This window comes from Tachyglossus aculeatus, chromosome 4 (assembly GCF_015852505.1).
Source record: "Tachyglossus aculeatus isolate mTacAcu1 chromosome 4, mTacAcu1.pri, whole genome shotgun sequence".
Classification (NCBI taxonomy): Eukaryota; Metazoa; Chordata; class Mammalia; order Monotremata; family Tachyglossidae; genus Tachyglossus; species Tachyglossus aculeatus.
In genome coordinates, this window is record NC_052069.1 from 86,416,278 (window position 1) to 86,441,265 (window position 24,988).

Consider the following 24,988-nt stretch of genomic DNA (forward strand, 5'->3'; position numbering starts at 1 on the left):
ACCTTAATAAGCAATAACACTTGGGATAGGTGAAAAGCCCTCCAGATGAGAAAAGACAGTTGAAACAAAAACTGGATATTTTATTTATAAGCAAAGCATCTTTACACATGACAAACATCAACTCATTCATGTAAAAATTCTCGCTTCTGCAAGAATTACCCAGATAACCCCCACAATTCCCAAATTCACCACATCGTTTTAATCGAAAATATTGAATCACTGAGATGTCTTCTTTTCAGATTTTATTTCCATTAACTTTTTTTCTCCAATAATACAAGCACAGGCATTCCTGCTACAACACAGTAGCTACTTTCTTGTAAACCTTTGTCTTAATAAAACAAAGTGCTGAGTCAACCATTGTTTTTCAGAAATGGCTCTTTTCCCCACCTATTTAAAGCCCTACGAAAATGTTTTATTACCCCACCCCGTCTAACCGCTCATTTCTCCAACCTATTCCACCCTCCCTTCTGCATCCCCTACGCACTGCACCCGTTGTGGGTAGGGGAAGTGTCCGTTAATTCTGTTGCGTTGTACTCTCCCATGCATTTAGGACAGTAATAATAGTAATTACGGCATTTGTTAAGCACTTACGATGTGACAGGCACTGTACTAAGCACTGAACTAAGCACTCAATAGATACCACTAATGAATTAATTGCAGCCCCGTAAGCACTTTGATTCTTTCCCCACCCCAGACTCAGAGAACTGGAAGGTGGCATGGCCTAGTAGAAAGATCAGGGGCCTCGGGGTCCTGGGTTCTAATCTCAGCTCTGCCCCTTGACTGCTCTGTAACCTCGGCCAAGACACTCGCGGGCTCCTACGACAGTCTCCTCACAGATCACGAGCCGCTCGAGGGACAGAGGCCGCCCAATTTCCACCTGTGTTCTCTTTTCCAGTGCTTAGTACAGTGCCCCGTACGTAGTAACCGCTTAAAATACCATCCCTACTGCTACTGTTATTAAAATGAGGACTCTTTCCTGCCCTCTCAGCCTGTGAGCCCTATGGGGGACGGGGATCGTGCCCAACTTGATTAATTTGCATCTACCCCGGCGCTTAGGACAGTGCTAGGCGCATACTAAGCGCTTAAGGAATACCACAATAATCACTGTGATAATCAGCATTTGCTATGTCGTTTTAAAAAAGCAATTTCAGTCCGGAAGAGTTTATGTGAAATTTCGAGAGACAGCACACCAGTCTCCCGTCCGAAATTTCACACATTACTCGGAGAAAAGTGAATCAAGTTTGGAGTTAATTTCCTGCAGTACTGGCAATTTAAGACCGAACAAACTGGATTATATGTATGAAGTGAGTCAGTCCGCCCCTGCAACGACACGCATGCAGACAGCAAACAAATGATGAGCCCGCCAAAGGCAATGCATGCAAAAAGTGAACACAGGAACCATCCTATTTAAACATTTTCCTTTCCAGTACTTGAAAAACATGTAACTGTTTCCAAAGACCTACCGGCCCATTCCTATATTTCCCAGCCTCTCTTTCAACCTGCCCTATCTGGACGCCCCTCGGCCAGTCTGAGATGGCTAATCTGAGAAACAATTAGGGCTCCTTGAAGACAGGGCAGATTCACATTAGGAAACACCGATTTTCAAGCCTTTTAAAAGCTCTTTTAAAACCCAGCAAAGCCTCTTTCAACATTGCTTTCCCCATTCAACCAAAAGAACAAACAATACTATCCATTTGCTCATTTTATTTAAACAAATCAACTTAGAAATGTCACTGAGTTAAACAAAGCTCCTGAACATGTAAACATACTGCCATGTTCCTCAAACAGATGTTAACACCTGCGTAAAAATTAGTAATCACTTATTAGGAAAGTTGTCCGTTAATAAGGCTGGCCTTCAGCAAAACTAAAACCAATTGACTTCGCTTGCAAAGCCTCGCAAGCCAACTCTACCAAACCACAGTCGAGTAAAATAAAGACAATATCGGATGGCTGGATCGGTACCATTGGTTACAGCTGTTACAAACAATTTCATTCTCTTGCCACATAAAAACAACAAAGCCAGTCACATCAAATAAATCATGGCTTTTTTCTTTTATCACAATTCACTACGTGATGTTAATTATGGTCCTTGTCAAACACATGTTTGGTAAAGGCTATTTACAGTGTACATGGCTGAGCATGCACCATTTATAGATACAAAGATACCTGCCAGTTCATTACGATATAATTACACAGTGCCTGAAAATGGTGAAACATCTCACACACCATTTTAACCAATACAGTTTCAAGCGGGAAATGTTTCTTATTAACTACAACTGCAATACTTACATGAAAAGTCTTATAAAAACACTAATTCCCCCTTCAAGAAATTTAGATGCATATTCTACACACTACAGGTTTAAGGCAGTAAAAAAGATGTATTTCCTGATTAACTGGTGGTCTTGACAATGTCAATTAAAGCTGTCTGATGCTAATCTCCCACTTTCCATCAAATGTTTGTTTGCGAATGTTTCTCTGAAGTCAAAAATAGCTTTAACCACAAGTAAATAGTAGAGGCTGGTAAAAAAAAAAAAAAGATGAGTATCTAGCACAGAAGGGAATAATGTGAATTAGATTTAGCCTAAAAGTTTTCAAATCATGAGACAAGCGCATTGAACATGAGCCCCGACCTTAAAAAGGATAAAACAGAAACAAATAGGACCGTATACACATAGTTGAGTTTTCTTAATTAAAAATATACTGTACTTTGAACAATTCAAGTAATGTAATACGCTATCAAAAATAACTTCATAAACCATACTCTCAAGTGTTAACTGCATTTCCAATCTTTTAGTTGAAAATATCTGTCTTTAAACCTTACGGCTCAGCCACACAAATGACAAAGAATGGTTTTGTATTTGTACTTGCAATTCCTTTACTAGACATGGCTACCGGCATTGTGTAAAGGTATGGCAGATTATGTAATTTAACAAAGCACTCTGACTTAGGCATGAAACAGATTCAAATGGTAGCTGGGCTCTGCGCATCAATCTGAAGGAGGCAAGAAATACCCACTATTCTGCAGACAACCCGCTCTCTAATCAAGCCTTTATTTCTTAGCTGCAGATGAGAAAGGGCACACCATTTGTTGTAAACAGGGCACTGTCATAAAACCAGGATATATTTATATTTTCTTAAATTAAGACCGTTCTCAAATGGAAAAAGCAGACTCTCCAAAATGTCTTCCAGCGTGGTAGCATGTTCCAGCTGAACTCCGAATTTCACAAATTAACTTTCCTTTGATTCCATTTTAACGATGGTTGTGTTCACAGCAGTTTCGTTTTAAAAATCAGTTGAAATTTATATAAAATTCTGTACATGTTCACAAATTATTGCATAAACAGCATAATCTCCTTGACAGTGTTTGCCCAACACGTCCGACTCAGGAAAAAAAAAAAAAAGAAAATTCACGTTTCCCTTCTGGCTTTCTTCTTCTTTTTTACTTGTTTGGGAGACTCCCAGCTACTGTCAGACTTGGCTGAAAGGGATGGCAAAACACAAGCCAAAATTAACAGAAAAACATAGTCACGCAACAGTCACCTCAAAATTCATGCCTAATTACTGATTTATGGAACTCATGAAGCGCTTACAATTTGCCAAGCAGCAGGTGAAACGAGATAATCAGGGCAGCACCGTCCTTGTCCCTCATGGGGCTCTGTTTAACTATATATTTTCTCTGTGGGCCCCAATAATGGTTGGTCCATATGGCTGGTGGGGAACAGGGTAACGTCATCATGATCAATCAATCAATCGTATTTCTTGAGCGCTTACTGTGTGCACAGCACTGGACTAAGCGCTTGGGAAGTACAAGCTGGTAACATATAGAGACGGTCCCTACCCAACGGTGGGCTCACAGTCTAGAAAGGAATGGTAAGATCAATGATATTTACCGAGCATATGCTGTGCGCAGGGCACTGTAACTAAGTGCTCGGGAGAGTACGATACCGGGAACGTGTCTACCAATTCAAACAATGCTGACTGAGCGCTTACCTGTATATATGTTTGTACATATTTGTTACTCTATTTATTTATTTTACCTGTACATATCTATTCTATTTATTTTATTTTGTTAGTATGTTTGGTTTTGTTCTCTGTCTCCCCCTTTTAGACTGTGAGCCCACTGGTGGGTAGGGACTGTCTCTATATGTTGCCAACTTGTACTTCCCAAGGGCTTAGTACAGTGCTCTGCACACAGTAAGCGCTCAATAAATACGATTGATGATGATGACGATACAGCAGAGTTGGCAGACACATTCCCTGACCACAACAAGCTTAATGGCAAGGCGTCGTATACGTGACTTTGCCACGAACCGCTTAGAAAAAACGAACTTTCTGAACTGGTGCCTTTTAGATCCCACGTGGCCCTGTCGAGGGGCCAGCTCAAACTCTCTGTGGTCCGGGAACGTGTCTACCAATTCAAACAATGCTGACTGAGTGCTTACTGTTTGCAGAGGACTGTATAAAGCTTGGGGGAAGAGTACAATTGAGTTGTTAGATGTGTTCCCTACCCACAAGGGGTTTATAACCTAGGATACCACTGACTGATTTATTCCTTTTTAAAAACAAAACAAAACAGTTTTTCACCCTGTAAAATCACTCTAAGACAGAAAACTTGCAGGGGGAAGCCCTGAGTAACAACTTTTACTCCATCGGAAGCAAGCAGGGAGTCACGGCCTTCCCACCCCAAATCCATTTTGTTCCTCATAGGACAAATGGTCAGTCTCCACTTAACCAACTGGAAGCATATTAGTACTTCCTACCTCTTGGTTTGAGACTTTGAGCCTGTTGTTGGGTAGGGGCCGTCTCTATAAGTTGCTGATTTGTACTTCCAAAGTGCTTAGTACAGTGTTCTGCACACAGTAAGCGCTCAATATGACAATGAATGAGAGTGTTTACGACATAGAAAGGCTTAAATAATATTTCTATTCCATCTTGTACCACATGGCACATACTCTAGGTAAATCAGACACTTACTTGGGAAGCAGTAGAGCCTAGCAGAAAGTGCACACAGGTCCGAGAATCAGAGGACCTGGGTTTCGGTCTCCACCGCTTGTCTGCAGCGGGACCACGGCCAAGTCAGTTAACTTCTCAGTGCCTCAACTTTCTCGACTGCAAAATGGGGATTAAATCCTACTCCTTCCTACCTAGACTGGGAATGCCATGCTGGACAGGAAGTGTTTTCGACCTGATTAACTTGTATCTACTCCAGCACTTAGAACAGTGCCTGACACATGGTAAGCACTTAACAAGTACCACGACCATTATTATTACTTTCGAGCTTCTTACCCACCCATGAGACATTCCCTCACACAAATGTGATTCAAATACCAGGTACACAAATGACAGTTTCGCATGTGAGTTTGTGGTGGGAAAACTAGGTTGTCAGTTTCAAGGGAACTATTCCTCTACAATAATACTAAGACACTCAATTCTCCAGCAGTCAGTATTAAATGAAAAGTTATATCTAGAAGAAAGGGAGGAGAGTGCTCATGTCGACATGGCCTATTCACCACCAAATAACAAGCGCCAAAACCGTTTCCACATGGAGTAGATGAGCTTGTCTGAGGCGCTGACGAATAGGCAGTTAGGGAGGTCGGCAGCCAACACTGGTTCTGCTAACCACTGGTTACTCTACTTATTTATTATTACTCTATTTATTTATTTTACTTGTACATATCTATTCTATTTATTTTATTTTGTTAGTATGTTTGGTTTTGTTTTCTGCCTCCCCCTTTTAGACTGTGAGCCCACTGTTGGGTAGGGACTGTCTCTATATGTTGCCAACTTGACTTCCCAAGCGCTTAGTACAGTGCTCTGCACACAGTAAGCGCTCAATAAACATGATTGATAGATAACCAGTGCTGAAGAGAATCCATTCAGGTGGACGCTGCCTGACCCTCCGCTTAAGGTGGTGGGTTCTGCTCAAGAGACAGTTCTGTGTTGCCAACAGGGAAACTGCAGAGGAGCTTAAGAGTCTGATCAGGAGCAATCTTGAAGTTACCTCATATCTGTAAGACTCTTAGGGATACCAGATAACTCAGACGTCAACATCGTAGCTTGCGACTGGGATTTCTGGATCGATCAGGGCAAAGCTCCAACCCAGACAATGCCAAACAAGAATAGTAATAATAATAATGATGGTATTTGTTAAGCGCTTACTATGTGCAAAGTACTGTTCTAAGCACTGGGGAGGTTACAAGGTGATCATGTTGTCCCACGGGGGGCTCACAGTTTTAATCCTCATTTTCCAGATGAGGTAACGGAGGCACAGAGAAGTTAAGTGACTTGCGCAAAGTCACACAGATGACATTTGGCAGAACTGGGATTTGAACCCATGACCTCTGACTCCAAAGCCCGTGCTCCTTCTGTTGAGCCACGCTGCTTCTCAAGAATCAGAGAAGTCGGTCAACCTAAAGGCAAGGGCTGAAAGCTGAAGTCATCAGGTATTTGGGCAAGTTGACTAATACTGGTGGTAGTGATTTCCATGGTTTTTACACCTATACTGGGGAGAGCTCCAGTATAGAGCTCCAGTATAGTATGAGATCTGTACATCCCAGAATTATGAGTTATGTAGTATTAAAGTTTAGGCTGCTCCATAGTGAAGGATCAACACTGGAGCTCATTAGAATACGAGATGATTTTAAAGTTGACAAGGAGCTACACAAGGCAATGCAATGAATTAATAGCACATGTGTAAATGGAACTTACTCTGTGAAGGAGGCACACTATTTTGCTTGACGTTAGAATTGGAAACATTCTTCTCTTGCTTCTGTGGCACTTGGGAAGAGATCTTGTCAGAGTTACCCACTGATAAAATTACAGATGGCTCGGTAGAAACAGCACGTGCCGGTGGCTCAGCAGTCTAGTTTAGAAAATGAACAATCATCAGACACTTCCGCAACAAACTCTAGGTCATATAATTCAGCGTTATAATAGCAGAGAACTCTCCAGTGTCATTCAATCGTATTTATTGAGCGCTTACTGTGTGCAGAGCACTGTACTAAGCGCCTGGCAAGTCCAAGTTGGCAGCCTATAGAGACGGTCCCTACCCAACAGTGGGCTCACAGTCTAGAAGGGGAAACAAAACATATTAACAAAATAAATAGAATATGTACAAATAAAAATATGTGTCAAATACTGAACTGAGAAAGCTATTGTGCAGTGGATCTCCATTTGAAATAAAAACAAACCACATATGGTCTCTCCAAAAGGAGCGCAAAGCAATCCGTAGCTGCCCCCTAGTGCCACAGTCAAATCAGTTATGAAAATCAGGACATAAAAACTGTTGGGAAAAAAAAAATTTGGGAGACTTGGCAGGAAGCTGGCCACCTTAAAACACTAAAGATTTCCAGGGACCAAGTCGAATCCGGGTGGGGAACAGAGAGGCGTGGTATGGTTGGCAATTAATACAAAGTTGAGAATTCCAGACAAGTTTTGTGGAAGGAAAAATTGAGATGCTACAGAAGAATAAGACCAGTTCCTATCGGAAGGCCAACTAGTCACAGAAAGTTTGGCTGCAGAAGGCCAAGGAGCTGGGTGACAGAGACAGAGGAAAGGATCGGGATTATGAAAAGAGCAATGGGGGAACATAACTGACTACCAATGAGATAGAACTACCTCAAAAATTTTCCGGTCACTGGTTCTATGGTCTACTTGTAGGGATTAAATCTCATAAGCTAACAGGTTATGAGAAAATCTAGTGCACTGTTGTAATAGCTCAATAAAAACAATCAGTGGTATTTATTAGGCCCTTACTGTGCACTCAGCACTGTACTAAGCGCTTGGGAGAGCACAAGATGAAGTAGACGCCATGCTAGCCCTCAAAGTCCTTCCATGCTAGTAGGGAAGACACCTATTAAATGAATTATAGCTAAGAGAAGCAACTGAGCATAAGAGAAAGCGGTGGTGTGTGTGTGGGAGGGAGCTGGGGGTGGAAAGAGGGCCTAAATGAAAACCCAGGACAGATAACCTAACGTCACCTAACCTGACCTTTTTCCTAATTTGTCCCGCTAACTTTCTCTACCCCATCATCTCTCTCCAGGGAGCAGAGGTTTTGATGGACAACTGCTGGGTTGCATCACCTCACTTTATCAGAGGGGAAAACTGCAGGGGCGAGGGTTTTAGCAACTACTGATTTCTACAGTACATGCTAGGATTACCCCATCTCTGGTAAAAAGCCAAAACTTCCACTCAGTTAAAATATTTTTGGGGGCAGATGCCCAAGCTCAGGTGTCTGGAAACTCAAATGCCTTTGTTTTTTCCACATTTCATCTCTTCTGCTTTACCTTCTTCCTGGATTAGAGTTTTAAAGCAGAGTAACTGGCAAAATCTTCATCCATGCAAGAGCATAAACTGCAGGAGCCTTAGATATTAAATGGTCAAAAAGTGCATTTCTTTGGGATGAGGTATACAGGAAAGGTAGGGAAGAGTTTTTTTTTTTTTAAACAAACAAAAAATCAGTCCTGTATTAGGTTAGAAGTTAGCATCCTGGTCACCATTTGTAAATAAGATTCCTTTATTTTGGCTAGAATTGCAGAGATTGTGATCTACCTAGGAAACAAGGTGTAAAGTTTATTTGAAACGAACAAAAACATCTATTTAGCAGTAAGGGGTCTAGTGGGTCTTTTGTGTACTGAAAAATTCCCTTTTGGCTTTACTAACAAAACAGAAATGTTTCCAAGTTCTGCTACCTTAGGAGCATATACTGTCCACTGATGGGCCGCTATACAAAATTCTGAAAGGAAAAGCTAATGGCTTACAAAATAGCAGTATACAACCTTGGATCTACTAAAATGTTTCACCTGGCTCTTTCGGTGTGGTGACAGGATGACCAATAAGCTCCTACAATGAAGCTAAGCCAGCCAAGAGAGACAGCTGAAACACTGAGTCATGCTCGGAGAACAGCTGGTGTATGGAAAACTGCAAGAACCCAAGGAATCAACTTCAAACACTGTAGCAAAAATGTAAAATCCCCCCCCAAAAGGGCAGGAGGAGGATTAATTTGGCAAACGAGAGAGATGGGGATGTGAATACTATCTGTGCCCACTGAGCTCTCCTGTTAGACTGTAAACGCCTTGAGGTCAGGGACTGAATCTTCTACTTTTAACGTACGCTCCCAGGGGCCTGGGGCTCAGTGATCTGAACAGAGTATTAAATACCGAGGATGATGGTCGCGCAGTATGGTGTACAAACAGAGCAGCATACACCACTGGTATTACAACAACCGGATTGGTAGGAGCTACAGTCACAAACTGGGAAAAGGAATCCAGGTGCATGCCCCGTATTTATAAAAGCTGCCTTGTAAATTCTATTCATTAAGTTCATAATCTGCTATTCGCTTCATCCAAGTCTTATCTAGTAACTCCTTGCTTAAGTGAAAAATAGCACCCAAGATTAATTTAGTAAATTAATTACGAAAAACAAGGGAAAATCCATATAAATCAATTCCTGAACATAACCAGTAGAGAATCGTGGCCTAGTGGAAAGATGGCGGGCGCAGCGATCAGAAGACTTGGGTTCTAATCCTAGCTGACAGTCGCTTGCTGTTTGACCTGGGGCAAGCCACTTAAATTCCCCGTGCCTCAGTTTTCTCATCTGTAAAATGGGGATTAAACGCTTGTTCTCTCTCCCTCCTACTTAGAATTAGACACGGATTATGTCTGACCTGATTACCTTGTACTCCAGTGCTTAGAAGAATGCTTGCCAAGCTATTTTATGATGTTAAATTTAAAAGCTCCTAAACAAATAGCAATTACATTTACGGCTCTTAAATTTAAATCAAGATCCTGACATTTCTCTCCAAATACTTCTTTCTGGAGCGGTAAAATGTTTCCCTCGGTCCCCTCCTATGGAAAGCATTAGTACCGTCCACTACAGCATATCTTTGGGAGAAAATCTGTTTCTCTGAAACCGAATTTCACATGCCTGTTACATTCCAATACAGGAAATTCCGCTTATTATTGTTTCACACAATTTTTCAAACTTTGTTCATTCGGAAAGTGAGAGGCCGGCAAACGAAAAGCCTCTAAGGCCAGCTCCCACTTTTCACACGGTAAGGGTCTGATGGATTGTAAGCTACTCAAGGGCAGGGATCCTGTCTACTAATTTTATTGTACTCTCAGGTGTAGTACTAGTAGTGCTGAGCAAGCGACTCCTTTTAGTTATCAAGTCTCTTTAACAGATTACTTTTGATTCAATCGAACCTTAGCTGGATCACGGGGGCTTTTGGTCTTCGAAGGTTTTTCCTGTGGTGGTTTGACTTTGGAAGTATTCTCTTGGAGGTTTTTTCTAGTATTTCTCTCCACTTCCTCTGTGTCCTGTTGAGAAAACACAATAAGCACCCTCCAATAACTCACTTTTTACTTCCTAAACCATATTTTCTGATCCTAGTAAAGGCTGGAATTTTCTTACAACATATCCCAGTATCTTAGGTGGAACCACATTTAATAGCATTAAGAACAGAAAATTACCCCCAATCCAAAAAAAAACTATTCCCTGTGATAGGCAGGGGAATGGAAGTTATGGATACTTGATTTCCACTGCAGCTCCGGCATGGTGATACACCAAATCAAATCAATTGTAGCAGGGTTCACTGCTGCCTCTAAAAGGCTGATCAGTACAGTGCTCTGCACACAGTAAGCGCTCAAAAAAATATGATTGAATGAATGAATACATACACATTTCCCCCAAACCAGAAAATTTCCAGTCCTTTAGTTTCGTAATTTCACTTCAACGTATGCTTAATATTTAACTTGTTTTCTTTTTGATTACTAAGCATTAGATCAATGAAGATTTGAACCTTCAATTAACTGTGATTAGAAAAAAAAAATACAAACAACTCCACACTTGAAAAAAGAACCTGAGCTGAAAAATTCTGCATTGGTAATTTCAAGTAAGATAAAGACCATGTCGCACTTTCCTCTTTCTTCCTCACAAGAACCCTCTGAATATGGATGGAGGCAATGGATCGAAAATGATTTATTCTATTGCATTTACTTTGTGAATTTTTGTTAAGCGTTATATCCTCTATTTATCACCTTGTGTGTGTGTGTGTGTGTGTGTGTGTGTGTGTGTGTGAAAAAACTGCACCTGCCTGCCTTCACTCTAAATCCTTGAGGTTTGGTAATGTATGTTTTGCTTCTGTCCCACTCTTCAGCACTTAGCACAATGTTTTACACCCAAGAGAGATGCAATGTGGTCTGCTGGATAAAGTTCAGGCCTGGGAGTGTGAAGGACCGGGCTCTAATTCATTCAATCGTATTTATTGAGCGCTTACTGTGTGCAGAGCACTGTACTAAGCGCTTGGGAAGTACAAGTTGGCAACATATAGAGACGGTCCCTACCCAACAGTGGGCTCACAGTCTAGTCCCACCTCTGCCGCTTGTCTGCTGTGGCAAATCACTTCACTTTTCTGTGCCTCAGTTCCCTCATCTGTAAAACTGGAGTTAAGGCTGAGACCCCCATTCGGGACAGGGACTGTGTCCAACGTTCATTCATTCATTCAATCGTATTTATTAAGCGCTTACTGTGTGCAGAGCACTGGACTAAGCGCTTGGGAAGTACAAGTTGGCAACATATAGAGACTGTCCCTACTCAACAACGGGCTCACAGTCTAGAAGGGGGAGACAGACCACAAAACAAAACATTTAGGTGTCAAAGTCGTCAGAACAAATCGAATTAAAGCTAAATGCACATCATTAAAAAAATAAATAGAATAGTAAATATGTACAAGTAAAATAAAGTAATAAATCTGTACAACCATATATACAGGTGCTTTGGGGAGGGGAAGGAGGTAGGGCGGGGGGGGTGGGGAGGAGAGGAAAAAGGGGGCTCAGTCTGGACTCAGTCTCAGTCAACGTGACAACCTTGTATCTACCCCTGTGCTTAGTACAGCGCCTGGCACAAAGTATGCGCTTAACAAATACCATTAAAAAAAGGAGGCTCATGATATATCCACCTTGCTTTCCCTTTCATCGCTACACACTTATTTTGCAATTTGGAATATTTCCTAGTTTAGCCACACCACATACCTCAGGTGAACAAAAATGAATCATTTCAACATGAGCTAGCACGATTCAGGTGGCTTGGGCCAAGCAGCGTGGCTTAGTGGAAAGAGCCTGGGCTTGGGAGTCAGAGGTCATGGGTTCTAATCCTGGCTCCTCCACCTGTCAGCTGTGTGACCTCAAGCAAGTCACTTCTCTCCTCTGGGCCTCAGTTACCTCATCTGTACAATGGGGATGAAGACTGTGAGCCCCACGTGGGACAACCTGATTACCTTGTATCTACCCCAGCACTTAGAATAGTGCTTAGCACATAGTACGCGCTTAACAAATACCAACATTACTATTATTACTATTATTAAAACAGGAGGCAGCTCTAAATGCTGCAGCCCTGTCAGAAAGATTCAAAAAGGTAGCCTTCAGCAAGTTGGAGCCATTAAAAACCCTTCCGGTGCTTAAAATAATAAAGTTTACATTCTATAATAAGCAAACCGACTACCGTGCTCCGTTTACCTGTGCTGGAGAGCTGGCATCTTCGCCTTGCTCCTTCTTCTTCTTCTTCTTTTTCTTTTTAGACTTTCCATCTGTAGAGCTTTGAAGAGTGACGTCTGCCTTTTCTTTATCATCTGAAATCTAAATCAAAATTCCCACATCAAAGATGTCACCAACTCTCTTTTACAACATCCTCCCGAACCAGTTTTTCGTTTCCTCTGATTTGCCAGCACTCCGCACTTCCATTATAGCTATTAGAATGGACTGCCATGAATTTCATGTGCTTCCCCTCCGGCTGAAGGTCCGTGAAGTATCAAAATGGTTAAAAAGCGGGCTGCAAGAAAGGGCAGGCGGTATGGGTTTACCCGCTGGATAGGTGAGAAACAGCGTGGTTTAGTGAAAAGAACAAAGGCTGGAGTCAAATGACCTGGGTCACCTGGGTTATAAGCCCGGCTCCCCCAGTGACCAACTATGTTTAAGTGTTTAAGTCACTTAATTTTTCTGTGCCTCAGTTTCCTCATCTGTATAAAGGGGATGAAATGCCTGTTCTTTCTCCCTTTAGACTGTGAGCCCCACACGGGAAAGGGACTACGTTTGACCTAATTATCTTGTATCTAAACTAGTGCTTATAGTACAATGTTTGACGCACAGTAAGTGCTTAGTACCAATTGTTATTATCCTGGGATTGATGATTATTAATCATTCAGGAAAATTAACCGAAGTTTATTACAGCCACACATGTAAGTACAGAATAAACTCCATTATTTCATAATGTGTGCTCTAAACTACCCATTTTGGGTAAAATGCTGTTAGGGCATTAGGAACTATTCTTCTGACAGTCCTATCTAGAAAGAATATAATTCGGTGTCAAAATCTGTGCACAAGCATTCAGGATGGATTGACATACATGTACTGTATCATGAGTTTTCCTTGATGTGAGGTTTGCCAGGAACTTAACCTCTGCACCGTGGAACGACTGACTACTGCAATCAAGAGTGGTTCAGCCATTCCTTTTATTTGACAGACGCACATTTCACAAGAAGTAAAATTTGGGGGAGGTTGAAAAAACATGCGTGACTTTGCATAATGATTTAGCTAAAATTAATTGAGAAGTTAGGAATCAAAATTAAGTTTCTTCAAGCATAGTGTATACTTGATCTCACTGTAAAGGATTCTATTCAAATGGAAATTATTTATTTCAGGCACTACAACTCGTCACATGAAATAATTCACATTTCAGGGTCAACTTTACAACCATAGTTACAAGGTTTGAGGGACGGGGGCAGTTGAAAAAAGGAGGAGAGGTGTGTCTTCCAGACCATACTCATTTCCCTTCTATTCATCTCTAATACCTGCCCCCGAACCTATTAATACTACAGCCCCAGTACCATCCAATCATGAAATTGGGAGTTGCCGGCTTTAAGCTCCTCCTCAGCTAGGGAAAAGGTGTAAGATTAAAGGATAAAACATCTCAGATTCAGACCAAATCACTGAGAAAATATTCAGGCACCCAATTGCCAATGCTACAGCCGTCTTAGAGCATTTTCTAGGCCATCCGGCTGAGAAATAGTGAACTCAAGAGTTAATGGTTCTCTCTTGACTAGGCTAGAGGGAAGAAGCATGGCTCAGTGGAAACAGCCCGGGCTTTGGAGTCAGAGGTTATGGGTTCAAATCCCGGCTCCTCCATTTGTCAGTTGTGACTTTGGGTAAGTCACTTCTCTGTGCCTCGGTTACCTCACCTGTAAAATGGGGACTAAGACTGTGAGTTCCACGTGGGACAACCTGATGACCTTGTATCTACCTCAGCGCTTAGAACAGTGCTTTGCACATAGTAAGCACTTAATAAATACCATTATTATTATTATTATATGGGAAGGGAAGGTGCAGTTAAGAACTGCTTCTGGAAACTTCCCCCTGCGCTTTCTCTTCCTTTAGTTTAGGTGGACACCAAGGAGGCCATAGCAAAGGAGAGGTTGGTAGAAAGCAGATTTCCACTTTTTATACCTTCGCAAGTACTAAGGTCAACATGTAATTCTGGCCAAGCCACACGATCAGAGGGCACACTGTTTCCAAGTCCAGGCCTAATCCTTTCTGATTTAGGCCATCATCCCTCTGGGGTGGGCACCACCAAGGCCCCCAAACTTTGTTGGGCACGGTAGGAAACTGTAGTAGCCCCCTTAACCCTACCCCTGGAGCCACAGAGTGACAAAAGGACCATGACTGAAGGAGAAAAGAGGCCCTTGCAGCTTCTTGGGTTTTCACTGGGGCTAGGAAGAGGTGGATCCTTTCTGTCACCGGAGGGGCAGAGATTTGAAATGTTTAGTTTGTTAAAGGGACAAAAAACACACCAGCAAGTTTACTCACTTTCTGAACTTTGGGGACTGGCTCCTGTGCTTTCCTATGCAAAGCCTTTTCCTCATCTACCCAGTTGCCCCATTCTTCTGCAGGGGCATTCCAATCGGAACTGGGGTCGGCTGACGTAAGTCCATCTAGGAATTGAAGTAGCACAATGAAGGTCCACATGGTAGAAAGCAGTTAAAATAAAAAAAATCAGTTTTCAGAAAGACAGGTTGCAATTCACTCTACACGGAGAATGTATTTTAAACCGCCAGGGACCGGGCAAACCAAGCTTTGTGGAACCTGAGGTATCAGCCAAAGAATGATCAGATGTCTCCTAATCTCCTCCAAGAGGCCTTCCTCACACATTATATTTTCCTCATCTCCCATGTCCTTCCGTGTCACCTGGACTTGCTCCTTTTACTCTTCTCCCCTCTCCCAGCCCCACGGCACTTACATATTTGTCTGTCATTTTATTTGCATTGATGTCTGTCTACCCCCATCTAAACTGTGAGCTCATTGTGGGCAGGGACTGTCCTCTTTATTGCTGCATTGTACTTTCCCAAGTGCTCTGCACACAGTAAGCACTTACTAAATGTGGTTGAATGAATGATTGAAGAGAGAGAGAGACAGTGTGTTTTGGGGAGATATGGGGAGGACATGAGCTAAGTAAGGGAGTGGGAAGAGGAGAGTAAGCAGGGAAGGAAAATGTACAATACAACAATGCACTCTGTGAGCTGTGTCTGCTCTGGTTCGGGGTGGTTGCTGAGGGCGAGAACCTAGCCTTGGGTTTGAGGCTAGTGATAAATAAAGTCAGTCGGTCTGTCGCATTTACTGAGTGCTTACTGTGTGCGAGAGTATGATACAACAATAAACAGACACACTCCCCTGCCCACAACGACCTTACAGTCCGGAGGGGAAGTCAGACATTAATATAAATTGATAAAAAAAATAAAGAAAATCTTTTCCAAGCTGGGGCGAGGGTCCACCAAAAAGGGTGTGTACCACTCAGTGAAGACACCGGCCAGGGAGAGGGTGGTGATATGCTTCCAGTGTTTAGAACAGTGCTTTGCACATAGTAAGCACTTAACAAATGCCATCATTATTATTATTATTATTACCTATGGGAAAGGCTATAACATGACAAATACTTTACCGCACCGACTTCTACTTAGAAGCTGACCAGCTGCAGAGATCCTTCAGATTTTGTCACTGTTACACTAGGCTACTGCTAAAAGTGTCATCCACATGTACTTTGAATTCAGTTAACTTGTACGTGTACTTCCCAAGTGCTTAGTACAGTGCTCTGCACACAGTAAGAGCTCAATAAATACGACTGAATGAATGAAATAACAATCGCTCTGAAAATCATAACAGAACATAGTTCCGCAGAAGATCGGACATGAAAATCAGGGAAAGACTTGCGTTAAGGTCTCTGAATAACTTCAAAAAGGAGCACTTTTACGAAAATAATGAAAAATGAATTGGGGGACAAGTTAGCACTGTTGTGGTCTGTTACGTAACACTCCAACTGTAGTTCGGTATAAGGAGAAAAACGGTCACACTAAACTGCCCTGTTCACATAGGAGCAAGTTCTTTGTTGCTGACAAAAGGCCCGTTTTATGTCTAGTGGATAATGGGCATGAAAGGAACCCTGGTTTTCAAGAGCTCTCTTAGGACTTGACCTGGACATTACTCACTCAACTGCTTGGTGCCAGGGATATTCCCCATTCAAGAATCTATCTTTTTCCTAGCTACAACATAACCAGCCAGTCCTGTCACTTCCCACCTTACCCAGAGGACAAAAATCAGATGGGAGCGGCAACAAGTTTTGTTTTTAATGAAACACCCACAGAGCAGCACGTGAAGCAACTTGGCCTAGTGGAAAGAGCATGGGCCTGGAAACTGGGCTCTAATCCCGGCTCTGCCGCTTGTGCAGAGCACTGTACTAAGCTCTTGGGAGAGTGTAATATGACAAAAGAGTTAATAACGATAGAATTAGGGAGACAAATAAATAAAAATGGAGTAGATTCAAGTTCATCAGGTAGGATTATTTGTATTAATGTCTGTCTTCCCCTGTAGACTGAAAACTTGTTGTGGGCAGGGAATGCTTGTAATATTATACTCTCCCAAGTGCTCAGCAAAGTGCCCTGCACACGGTAAGCACTCAATGAATACCATTGATGATGACGCTGGGTGACCTTGGGCAATAAGTCACTGAACTTCTCTGTGCCTGAGTTTTCCTCAATAGTAAAATGAGAATTATAGTCCCGTCTTTCCCTCCCCCTTAGGTGATCACTGAATGGGACACGGACTGAGTCTGAGCTGATCATTTTATAATCTACCCATGTGGTACAAAAAAATGGCTTGGCACACAGTAAGCACTTAAGCAACACAAAAATGCATGTCAATCCACTAGATGTCAACAATCAGTTTTCATGCTTAAATTCATTATGTATTGGCATGAAGGCAAAACCAGATAGTGTAATCCGAAAAAACTTGTACAATATACATAATAATGATGGCATTTGTTAAACGCTTACTATGTGCCAAGCACTGTTCTAAGCGCTGAATATCAAACTGATGCTACTCGAGTTTTAACTAGAGTAATACAAACCCTATTACACAGAATGGCTCCCTCCTTTCTCATTAAACTTCAGGAATATGCTTACATATAATCCAGGAGAGATAACACAAAGATTTGTCACTTGTTAAAACCACTATCACCAATCTGAAATAAAGACAACAAAGAATAATTTAACGACTATTTCTTCTACCTGGCTGGTGCAGAGGCCCTCGATCCTCTCACCCCATCCTACCTCACCTTCACTGATCTTCACTGAGAGAAGCAGCGTGGCTTAGTGGAAAGAGCCCGGGCTTGGGAGTCAGAGGTCGTGGGTTCTAATCCCAGCTCTGCCTCTTGTCAGCTGGTGACTTTGGGCAACTAACTTCTCTGTGCCTCAATTATCTCATCTGTAAAACGGGGATTAAGACTGTGAGCCCCACGTGGGACAACCTGATCACCTTGCATCTCCCTCAGTGCTCAGAACAGTGCTTGGCACATAGTAAGCGCTTAATAAATACCATCATTATTATCATTTCCTGCGGGACTGCAAACTCCACTCGTCAAGCGCCAGCTTCCTCACTGTGCCCCGATTTCGTCTATCTCACCGCCGACCCATTTCCCCTCATCCCCCGGCTCCATATTCACCAAAACACCACTCTCCCAACCTTCGAGGGATTATTATGGTCACATCCCCTCCAAGAGGCCTTTCCTGAGTAAATTCTCTTTTCTCTCACTCACTTTTCCTTTGGCATCGTCTAGGCACTCCGATCTGTGACCTTTGGACATTTGAGAACCGAAAAGGTCTTGGGTTCTAATCCCGGCTCCGCCACTTGTCTGCTGTAAGACTTTGGGCAAGGTGCTTCCCTTCTGTGGGCCTCAGTTACCTCCTCTGTAAAATGGGGATTTGAGACTGTGAGCCCCATGTGGGACAAGGGACTGTGTCCAGCTGGAATTGCTTGTGTCCACCCCAGCACTTAGTCGAGTCCTTGGTACATAGTAAGCGCTTAACAGATATCACAAGTATTATTATTTTTTATCATTATTATTGTTAATAAATGGCCATAGGGTAAAGGTTCTAATAGAGTAATATATTGGTTATTAGAAAATATGTGCCTTCCAGAAGGTGGACTTGAGGTACTTGAACCTTCCAATAACGAGGAATAATAATACTATGGGATTCGTTAAGCACGTACTATGCACCAAGCGCTGTCCTAAGCACTGGGGTAAATGCAGAGCAGTGTCCTGCACACAGTAAGCATTTGATAAATACAGTTCATTGATCAGATCTGACACAGACCCTGTCCCACATGGGGCTCATAGTTTAAGTAGGAGGGGAGAGCAAGGGATTGCGTGCCTTACTTTTCAGATGAGGAAACTGAGGCACAGAGAAGTTAAGCGGCTTTTTAAAATGGTATTTATTAATTAATTTATTATTTATTACTGAGAGCTCACCTCCTCCAGGAGGCCTTCTTGATTGAGCCCCCTCCTTCCTCTCCCCCTCCTCCCCGCCTTCCCCTCCCACAGCACTTGTATATATGTACATATGTTTATACGTATTTACTACTCTATTTTATTTGTACACATTTATTCTATTTATTTTATTTTGTTAATATGTTCTGTTTTGTTCTCTGTCTCCCCCTTCTAGACTGTGAGCCCACTGTTGGGTAGGGACCATCTCTCTATGTTGCCAACTTGTACTTCCCAAGTGCTCAGTACAGTGCTCTGCACACAGTAAGCGCTCAATAAATACAATTGAATGAATGAATTTGAGATTCATCCCACCCCAACCCCACAGCCCTGACGTACATATTTTAGATTACATATTAATATATATTTGTCTTCTGTATTTGAAGAAGACATAATTGGTGGTGAAGTTCATGGGAGCACAAGTTGGCAGAATGGACTGATGCAGGCCACATTACACAAAAAAAATGATGGTCACTTGTGACGCTGTCTTTAGTGTTTGTAATGTATTCATTCATTCAATCGTATTTATTGAGCGCATACTGTGTGCAGAGCACTGTACTAAGCGCTTGGGAAGTACAAGTTGGCAACATATAGAGACGGTCCCTACCCAACAGCGGGCTTTTCTCTTTTGTCTCCTGTCTCTCCATATGAAGCTTGTAACTGTAAAGTCTTTTTATGTCTGTCTTCTCCACTAGATTGAAAGATCACACCTATCAACTTTACTCTATTTTCCAAAGCGCTCAGCAGAGAGCCCTTTGGACCATAAGTACTCAATAATACTATTCATTGAGGCTGATTTTGAAAGATTGCCATATTTATATTTGGACAGGAATTATTCTGATGCAATACTGTCAGAAAAAATTTCTGAAAAATGTATAGACTATTACTGGTTCAATTTATTCTTATTTTGGATCAAACTATGGTTATGATGTAGGTATATTATTCACGTGCTTATACCGTGTGACAAACACTGGAGTAGATATATCTCTTTTACCCCATTTAAAAAAAAGAAATAATCACATATCAAAATCCAAATTGAATGGCGCTCCTCCCACACCTGGATCAGGACTAGAGCTGGTTTTAATATTCTTCAATGCTCTGTTTTCAAATTTTACCAACTCAGACACAAAGGCCATCTATCCCGGATCCACAACTGACAATATTTTCCACGCTACTGCACCGCACACATTCAAAAAGAACTTAGCGGGCCCTGATATTACAGGTGATTTCAATTCATTCAATTATAGGTGATTTTAGTTTTACCTCCACAGGTACGAAGCTTTAACTGCGTAACTGTAGTTCTAGTGTAAAGATATGGAAAAAGGATATTCGATAAGGCAATGCAAAATGTTCAGGCTGTTCAAGAGGAAAAGAGTGAGCAAAAACTTCAAAAGAGGACGTACTTAACCCAGACCACTCGTCGTCAACGTGGGGCTGATTACGGCTTAAGTCCCACTGAAAATCCGAAGCGGTGGGCTGGGACACTGGTTCCCCGGAAGACCCTTAAAAGGAAAAACGGAGAGACAGGATTAGAAGGGGTGATCGAACAACTTCAATGATATCTCACAATTCTTCCACTGTCATTTAATTGGCCAATATTCTCTTATGTAAAGAGAGATGGGTAAATACATAGGAAGAGTACAAAGCCAAAGAGATAGACTGGAGACAGAAACTTCAAACAACAAAATAACTTCCTTGGAAGGAATTCCTTTTTTATGCTGATGATAAAAGCGTATGCATTCCAAAATGCCAATTCACAATAATAATAGTACTTGTTAAGTGCGTACTATGTGCCAAGCACTGTTCTAAGCCCTGGGGTTGATGCAAGGTAATCAGGTTGTCCCGCATGGAGCTCACAGTCTTAATCCCCATTTTAAAGATGAGGTAACTAAGGCCCACAGAAGTTAAGTGACTTGCCCAAAGTCACACAGTTGACAAGTGGCGGAGCCAGGATTTGAACCCACGACCCCTGACTCCCAAGCCCGGGTTCTTTCCACTAAGCCACGAGTGTGCATATACAAATGGACTTCCAGCTTTTGAGCAACATTTTTGAGACTCCTTGTTCTCTCGATGCAGTTTTAGATTCACAGGACTGAGACAGGCACAGCTTCCTATGGCTGAAAACTTTGGGGATCACTAAATACAGTTAAAAAAGTTTCAAAGATATTGTTCTCCTATTACAATCTTCACTAGCCATAATTTTAATCCCCCTCTCCCTTTTATGGTATATCAGCAGGTAAAGCAGAATAAGCGGCCAAAATTCACAAGCGGAGGGTCAACTGTAGCTACCCGCACTACTGGGGATAAAACACAGAACTTGCATCAACTCTAAGGAGAGCAGTTTGCAGCCAATAAGGTATTAATTTATTAATTTTTTTTTTGCCCACCCATCATCTAATACATTCCCTGCCAACCCAGCCCAAACACCCAGAATTTTCCATGTGCTTACTGCAAACGGTCCCCCTATAACTTCCAGATTGAACTGATGCACTTCCCTGCATAAACAAGACTGTGCAAGCCCCAATCAATTGTCAACCCTATTCCTAAAGACATCCTGGGAAGGGAACTTCACTATCACCACTAGCTTTCCAATTTTAAATAACTGCTACCTTACGGGCAGCAGGATTAGAACACAGCACGTGCTTTCATCCCCACTACAGCACAGAGGCCAAACAGCTGTAACAGTAATAGTATTTATCAACTGCTATGTGTCAAGGACTGTACTAAGTGCTGAGAAAGAATATATAGGAGGGAATTAGACTTGGCTTCAGACTCGGAATTAGCTCCCCTTATTGGGGGAGCTCACGATCTAAGAATATAAGTGGGGAGAAGAGACTGGCGACAGATATTCGGAGTGAGGACACAATAAAGACACAACAGGATAAAGTCCAAGGATTGAGAACGCAGAAGAAACAAATCAGCAGGATGCCGTAGCCAGGGGAGCAGAATTCCAGGCTCCTTGTGGTTCCGAGCCCGTGCATACCTAAAGGCACAACATGCGCCTTGATCAAATACTCCACTTCCACTAACTGTGGTGACACTTTTCTTAAAATATGGTAATTGTGAAGCACTTACAATGGGCCAGGCACTATACTAACTGCTGGGGGTAAATAATAATAATGATGATGGTATTTGTTAAGTGATTTATTATGTGCAAAGCACTGTTCTAAGCGCTGGGGAGGTTACGAGGTGACCGGGTTGTCCCACGGGGGGCTCACAGTTTTAATCTCCATTTTACCGATGAGGTAAAAGGCACAGAGAAGTCAAGTAACTTGCCCAAAGTCACACAGCTGACAGTTGGCCAGGATTTGAGAAGCAGCGTGGCTCAACGGAAAGAGCACGGGCTTTGGAGTCAGAGGTCATGGGTTCGAATCCCAGCTCTGCCAATTGTCAGCTGTGTGACTCTGGGCAAGTCACTTCACTTCTCTGTGCCTCAGTTCCCTCATCTGTAAAATGGGGATGAAGACTGTGAGCCCCCCGTGGGACAACCTAATCACCTTGTAGCCTCCCCAGCGCTTAGAACAGTGCTTTGCACATAGTAAGTGCTTAATAAATGCCATTATTATTATTATTATTTGAACCCATGACCTCTGACTCCAAATCCCATGCTCTTTCCACTGTATGAGTTAATCAGGCTGGACCCAATCCACGTTCCACATGGGGCTCCGAGTCTGAAAGCCTATTTTACAGACGATGTAACTAAGGCATAAAAACCTGAAAGTAGCGGAGCCGGGTTCAGAACCTAGGTTCTTCTTACTTCCAGCTCTGTGCTCTACCCACTAGGTCACACTGCTTCTCACTTGGGGTGAGCCAAGCAGTAGATGATATTCCTCGACTAGGCGAGGGAAACAAACCGGCCTCGTTGGAGTCAGGGATCCATCTGTCTCAGAGTCCAGCCACCAAGTTCCAGACCCTAACAAACTGGTAACCGCGGGACTCGGTCATACTCTACTGGAAGAACTGTGGAACAAAACTGGATTCCCTCGGGGCTCTCTGAACTTCGGTCCCAATACAAAATATTCATTATGACCCATTACAATACATGCAATTGAAAAGGAAAACCAGAATTAAGCTTCAATGTAGTTAATCTTCACCCTCTGTTTCCCGTAAAGCACTTCATTTTTTTTTTCCATACCAGAAACTGCAGGGTTAAGTCCAAGAGATGTAAAAGAAGCAGAATTCTGTTCAGATGTGTTCATCCTTCTATCCACACCAGACCAAGCAGCTGGTAAAATAAAGTTCACATTCAGTCTTCACCTTGCAGTATTACAGTCAAAAACTAAAACCAGATGTGAACACATTTTAAAAGTTGAATGAAAGCAGGGCGTAACAGATCATAAGCACTTATTCCAGAAATATTTTTATACAGTCTTTAAATCTTCGTTTAGTGCTTTGACAAATTGGTAGGCCCCTCCTCCTGAAATACGGTCTCCTTTCCCCTCTAACCATACAGTCTTACTGGAAAATCCATCTTAGTTTAGCTCATTTTTGCTTTCAACAAATTCTCCAGGCCTTCCTGGAGCATATGAGTAACAGATTTCAAAACAATGATAAAATAATGGTGCCGGACTGTTTTTTTTATACATAGTAATTGGAGATACTCCTAATTTCATTTATCAATTCTCCTGGCTTCATTTTGTTCCTGAAACAGTCCCCAGTTTTGAGAAACATCCATGTTAACAGGCACCGTACACTTTTGAGAGAAGGGAAGAACACAGCTTCTCAACCGGGACTTTGAGATCACGAGCATACTTGGAAAGCAGCGAGGCCTAGTGGAAAGAGTACGGGCTTGGGAGTCAGAGGACTTGAGTTCTAATCTTGCTCCGCCCCTTGTCTGCTGTGTGAATCCAGGCAAGTTACTTACCTTCTCTGTGCCTCAGTTACCAGATCTGTAAAATGGGGATTAAGCCTGTGGGCCCCATGTGGGACATGGATTAGGTCCAATCTGATTAATTTGCATCTACCCCAGTGCTTAGCATGTAGCAAGCACTTAAATACCATGAAAAAAAGAATGATATTGATCATCACTGGTATCTTTATGTACTGAGCTACTACAGTCAGTCGATGGAATTTACTGCACACTTACTGTGTGCAGATCACTATATTAGGCACTTGGGAGGGTACAATACAAAGTTGATACCGACACATTACCCGCCCACAACGAGCTTACTATTCAATGAGTATTAAGTGCTTGGGAACATAAAATAAAAAGAGATGTTCCTGCCCTTGAGGAATTTACCATCTAATTGGAAAAAAACTGGTAGACACAGGAACAAAATTAAAAGTGGAGCTGTTCGATAAAAAGGACAAAAGCACATAAATGGATTAGACATATATGCATACGCGCCCTACGTGCGGCCGACAGGATGACCTGTAATTTATTTTAATGTCTGTGTCAAAATCAGTTATATTTGCTGAGCGCTTACTATATGCACAGCACTGCACTAGGCACTTGGGAAAGTGCAATGTAACAGAGTTGGTAGACACATTACCTGTTCGCAAGCTGTCTAGAAAAGGAAACAGACATTACTATAAATGAATGCTTTATGGCATATACATAACTGTGGTGAGGCTGAGGGTGGGGTGAATGAAGAGCATAAATCTAAATGCAAGGGCAGTGCAGAAGGGGAAATGAGGGCTTAGATCAGGGAAGGCCTCTTGGAGATGTGCTTTTGATAAGGCTTTGAAGATGGGAAGAGTGACAGTTCGCCAGATATACGTGGGCGAAGGCACAGCAGAGAGACAGACGAGATCAAGCTACAGTGAGAAGGTTGGCATTGGACAGTGAAGTGGGTGGGCTGGGTTGTAGGAGAAAATCAAAGAGGTAAGGGAGGATTGGGCAAGGTGGTTGAGTGCTTTAAAGCCAATGGTAAGGAGATTCTGTTTGATGCAGAGGTGGATGGGCAACCACTGGAGGTTCTGGAGAAGTGGGGAAAGATTGCATGGACTGTTTTTTTTTTAAAAATAGAAAAACGATCTGGAAAGCAGAGTGAAGTATAGACTGGAGTGGGGGGAGACGGGAAACAGGGACACAGTAATCAAGGTGGGATAGTGTAAGTGTCTGCATCAACGTGGAAAGAGAGGAGAGGGTGGGTTTTAGCGATGCTGGGAAAGTTGAACACATGGG

The 24,988-nt window shown here is 42.4% G+C and overlaps 1 protein-coding gene across 1 annotated transcript in view; it reads right to left on the reverse strand.

Annotated features, from left to right (window-relative positions):
• Positions 1–59: 59 nt before the first annotated feature.
• The window catches only part of MTDH (metadherin), a 65,467-nt gene continuing 40,538 nt past the window's right edge, over positions 60–24,988 (reverse strand). The window contains exons 7-13 of the mRNA XM_038745639.1: positions 22,997–23,086; positions 20,265–20,363; positions 14,856–14,980; positions 12,513–12,632; positions 10,203–10,316; positions 6,709–6,862; positions 60–3,478 (exon numbers count right to left, since the gene is read on the reverse strand). Coding sequence (XP_038601567.1) covers positions 3,408–3,478; positions 6,709–6,862; positions 10,203–10,316; positions 12,513–12,632; positions 14,856–14,980; positions 20,265–20,363; positions 22,997–23,086 — 773 coding nt within the window. The 3' untranslated portion in view covers positions 60–3,407. The remainder of the gene's footprint in view (positions 3,479–6,708; positions 6,863–10,202; positions 10,317–12,512; positions 12,633–14,855; positions 14,981–20,264; positions 20,364–22,996; positions 23,087–24,988) is intronic.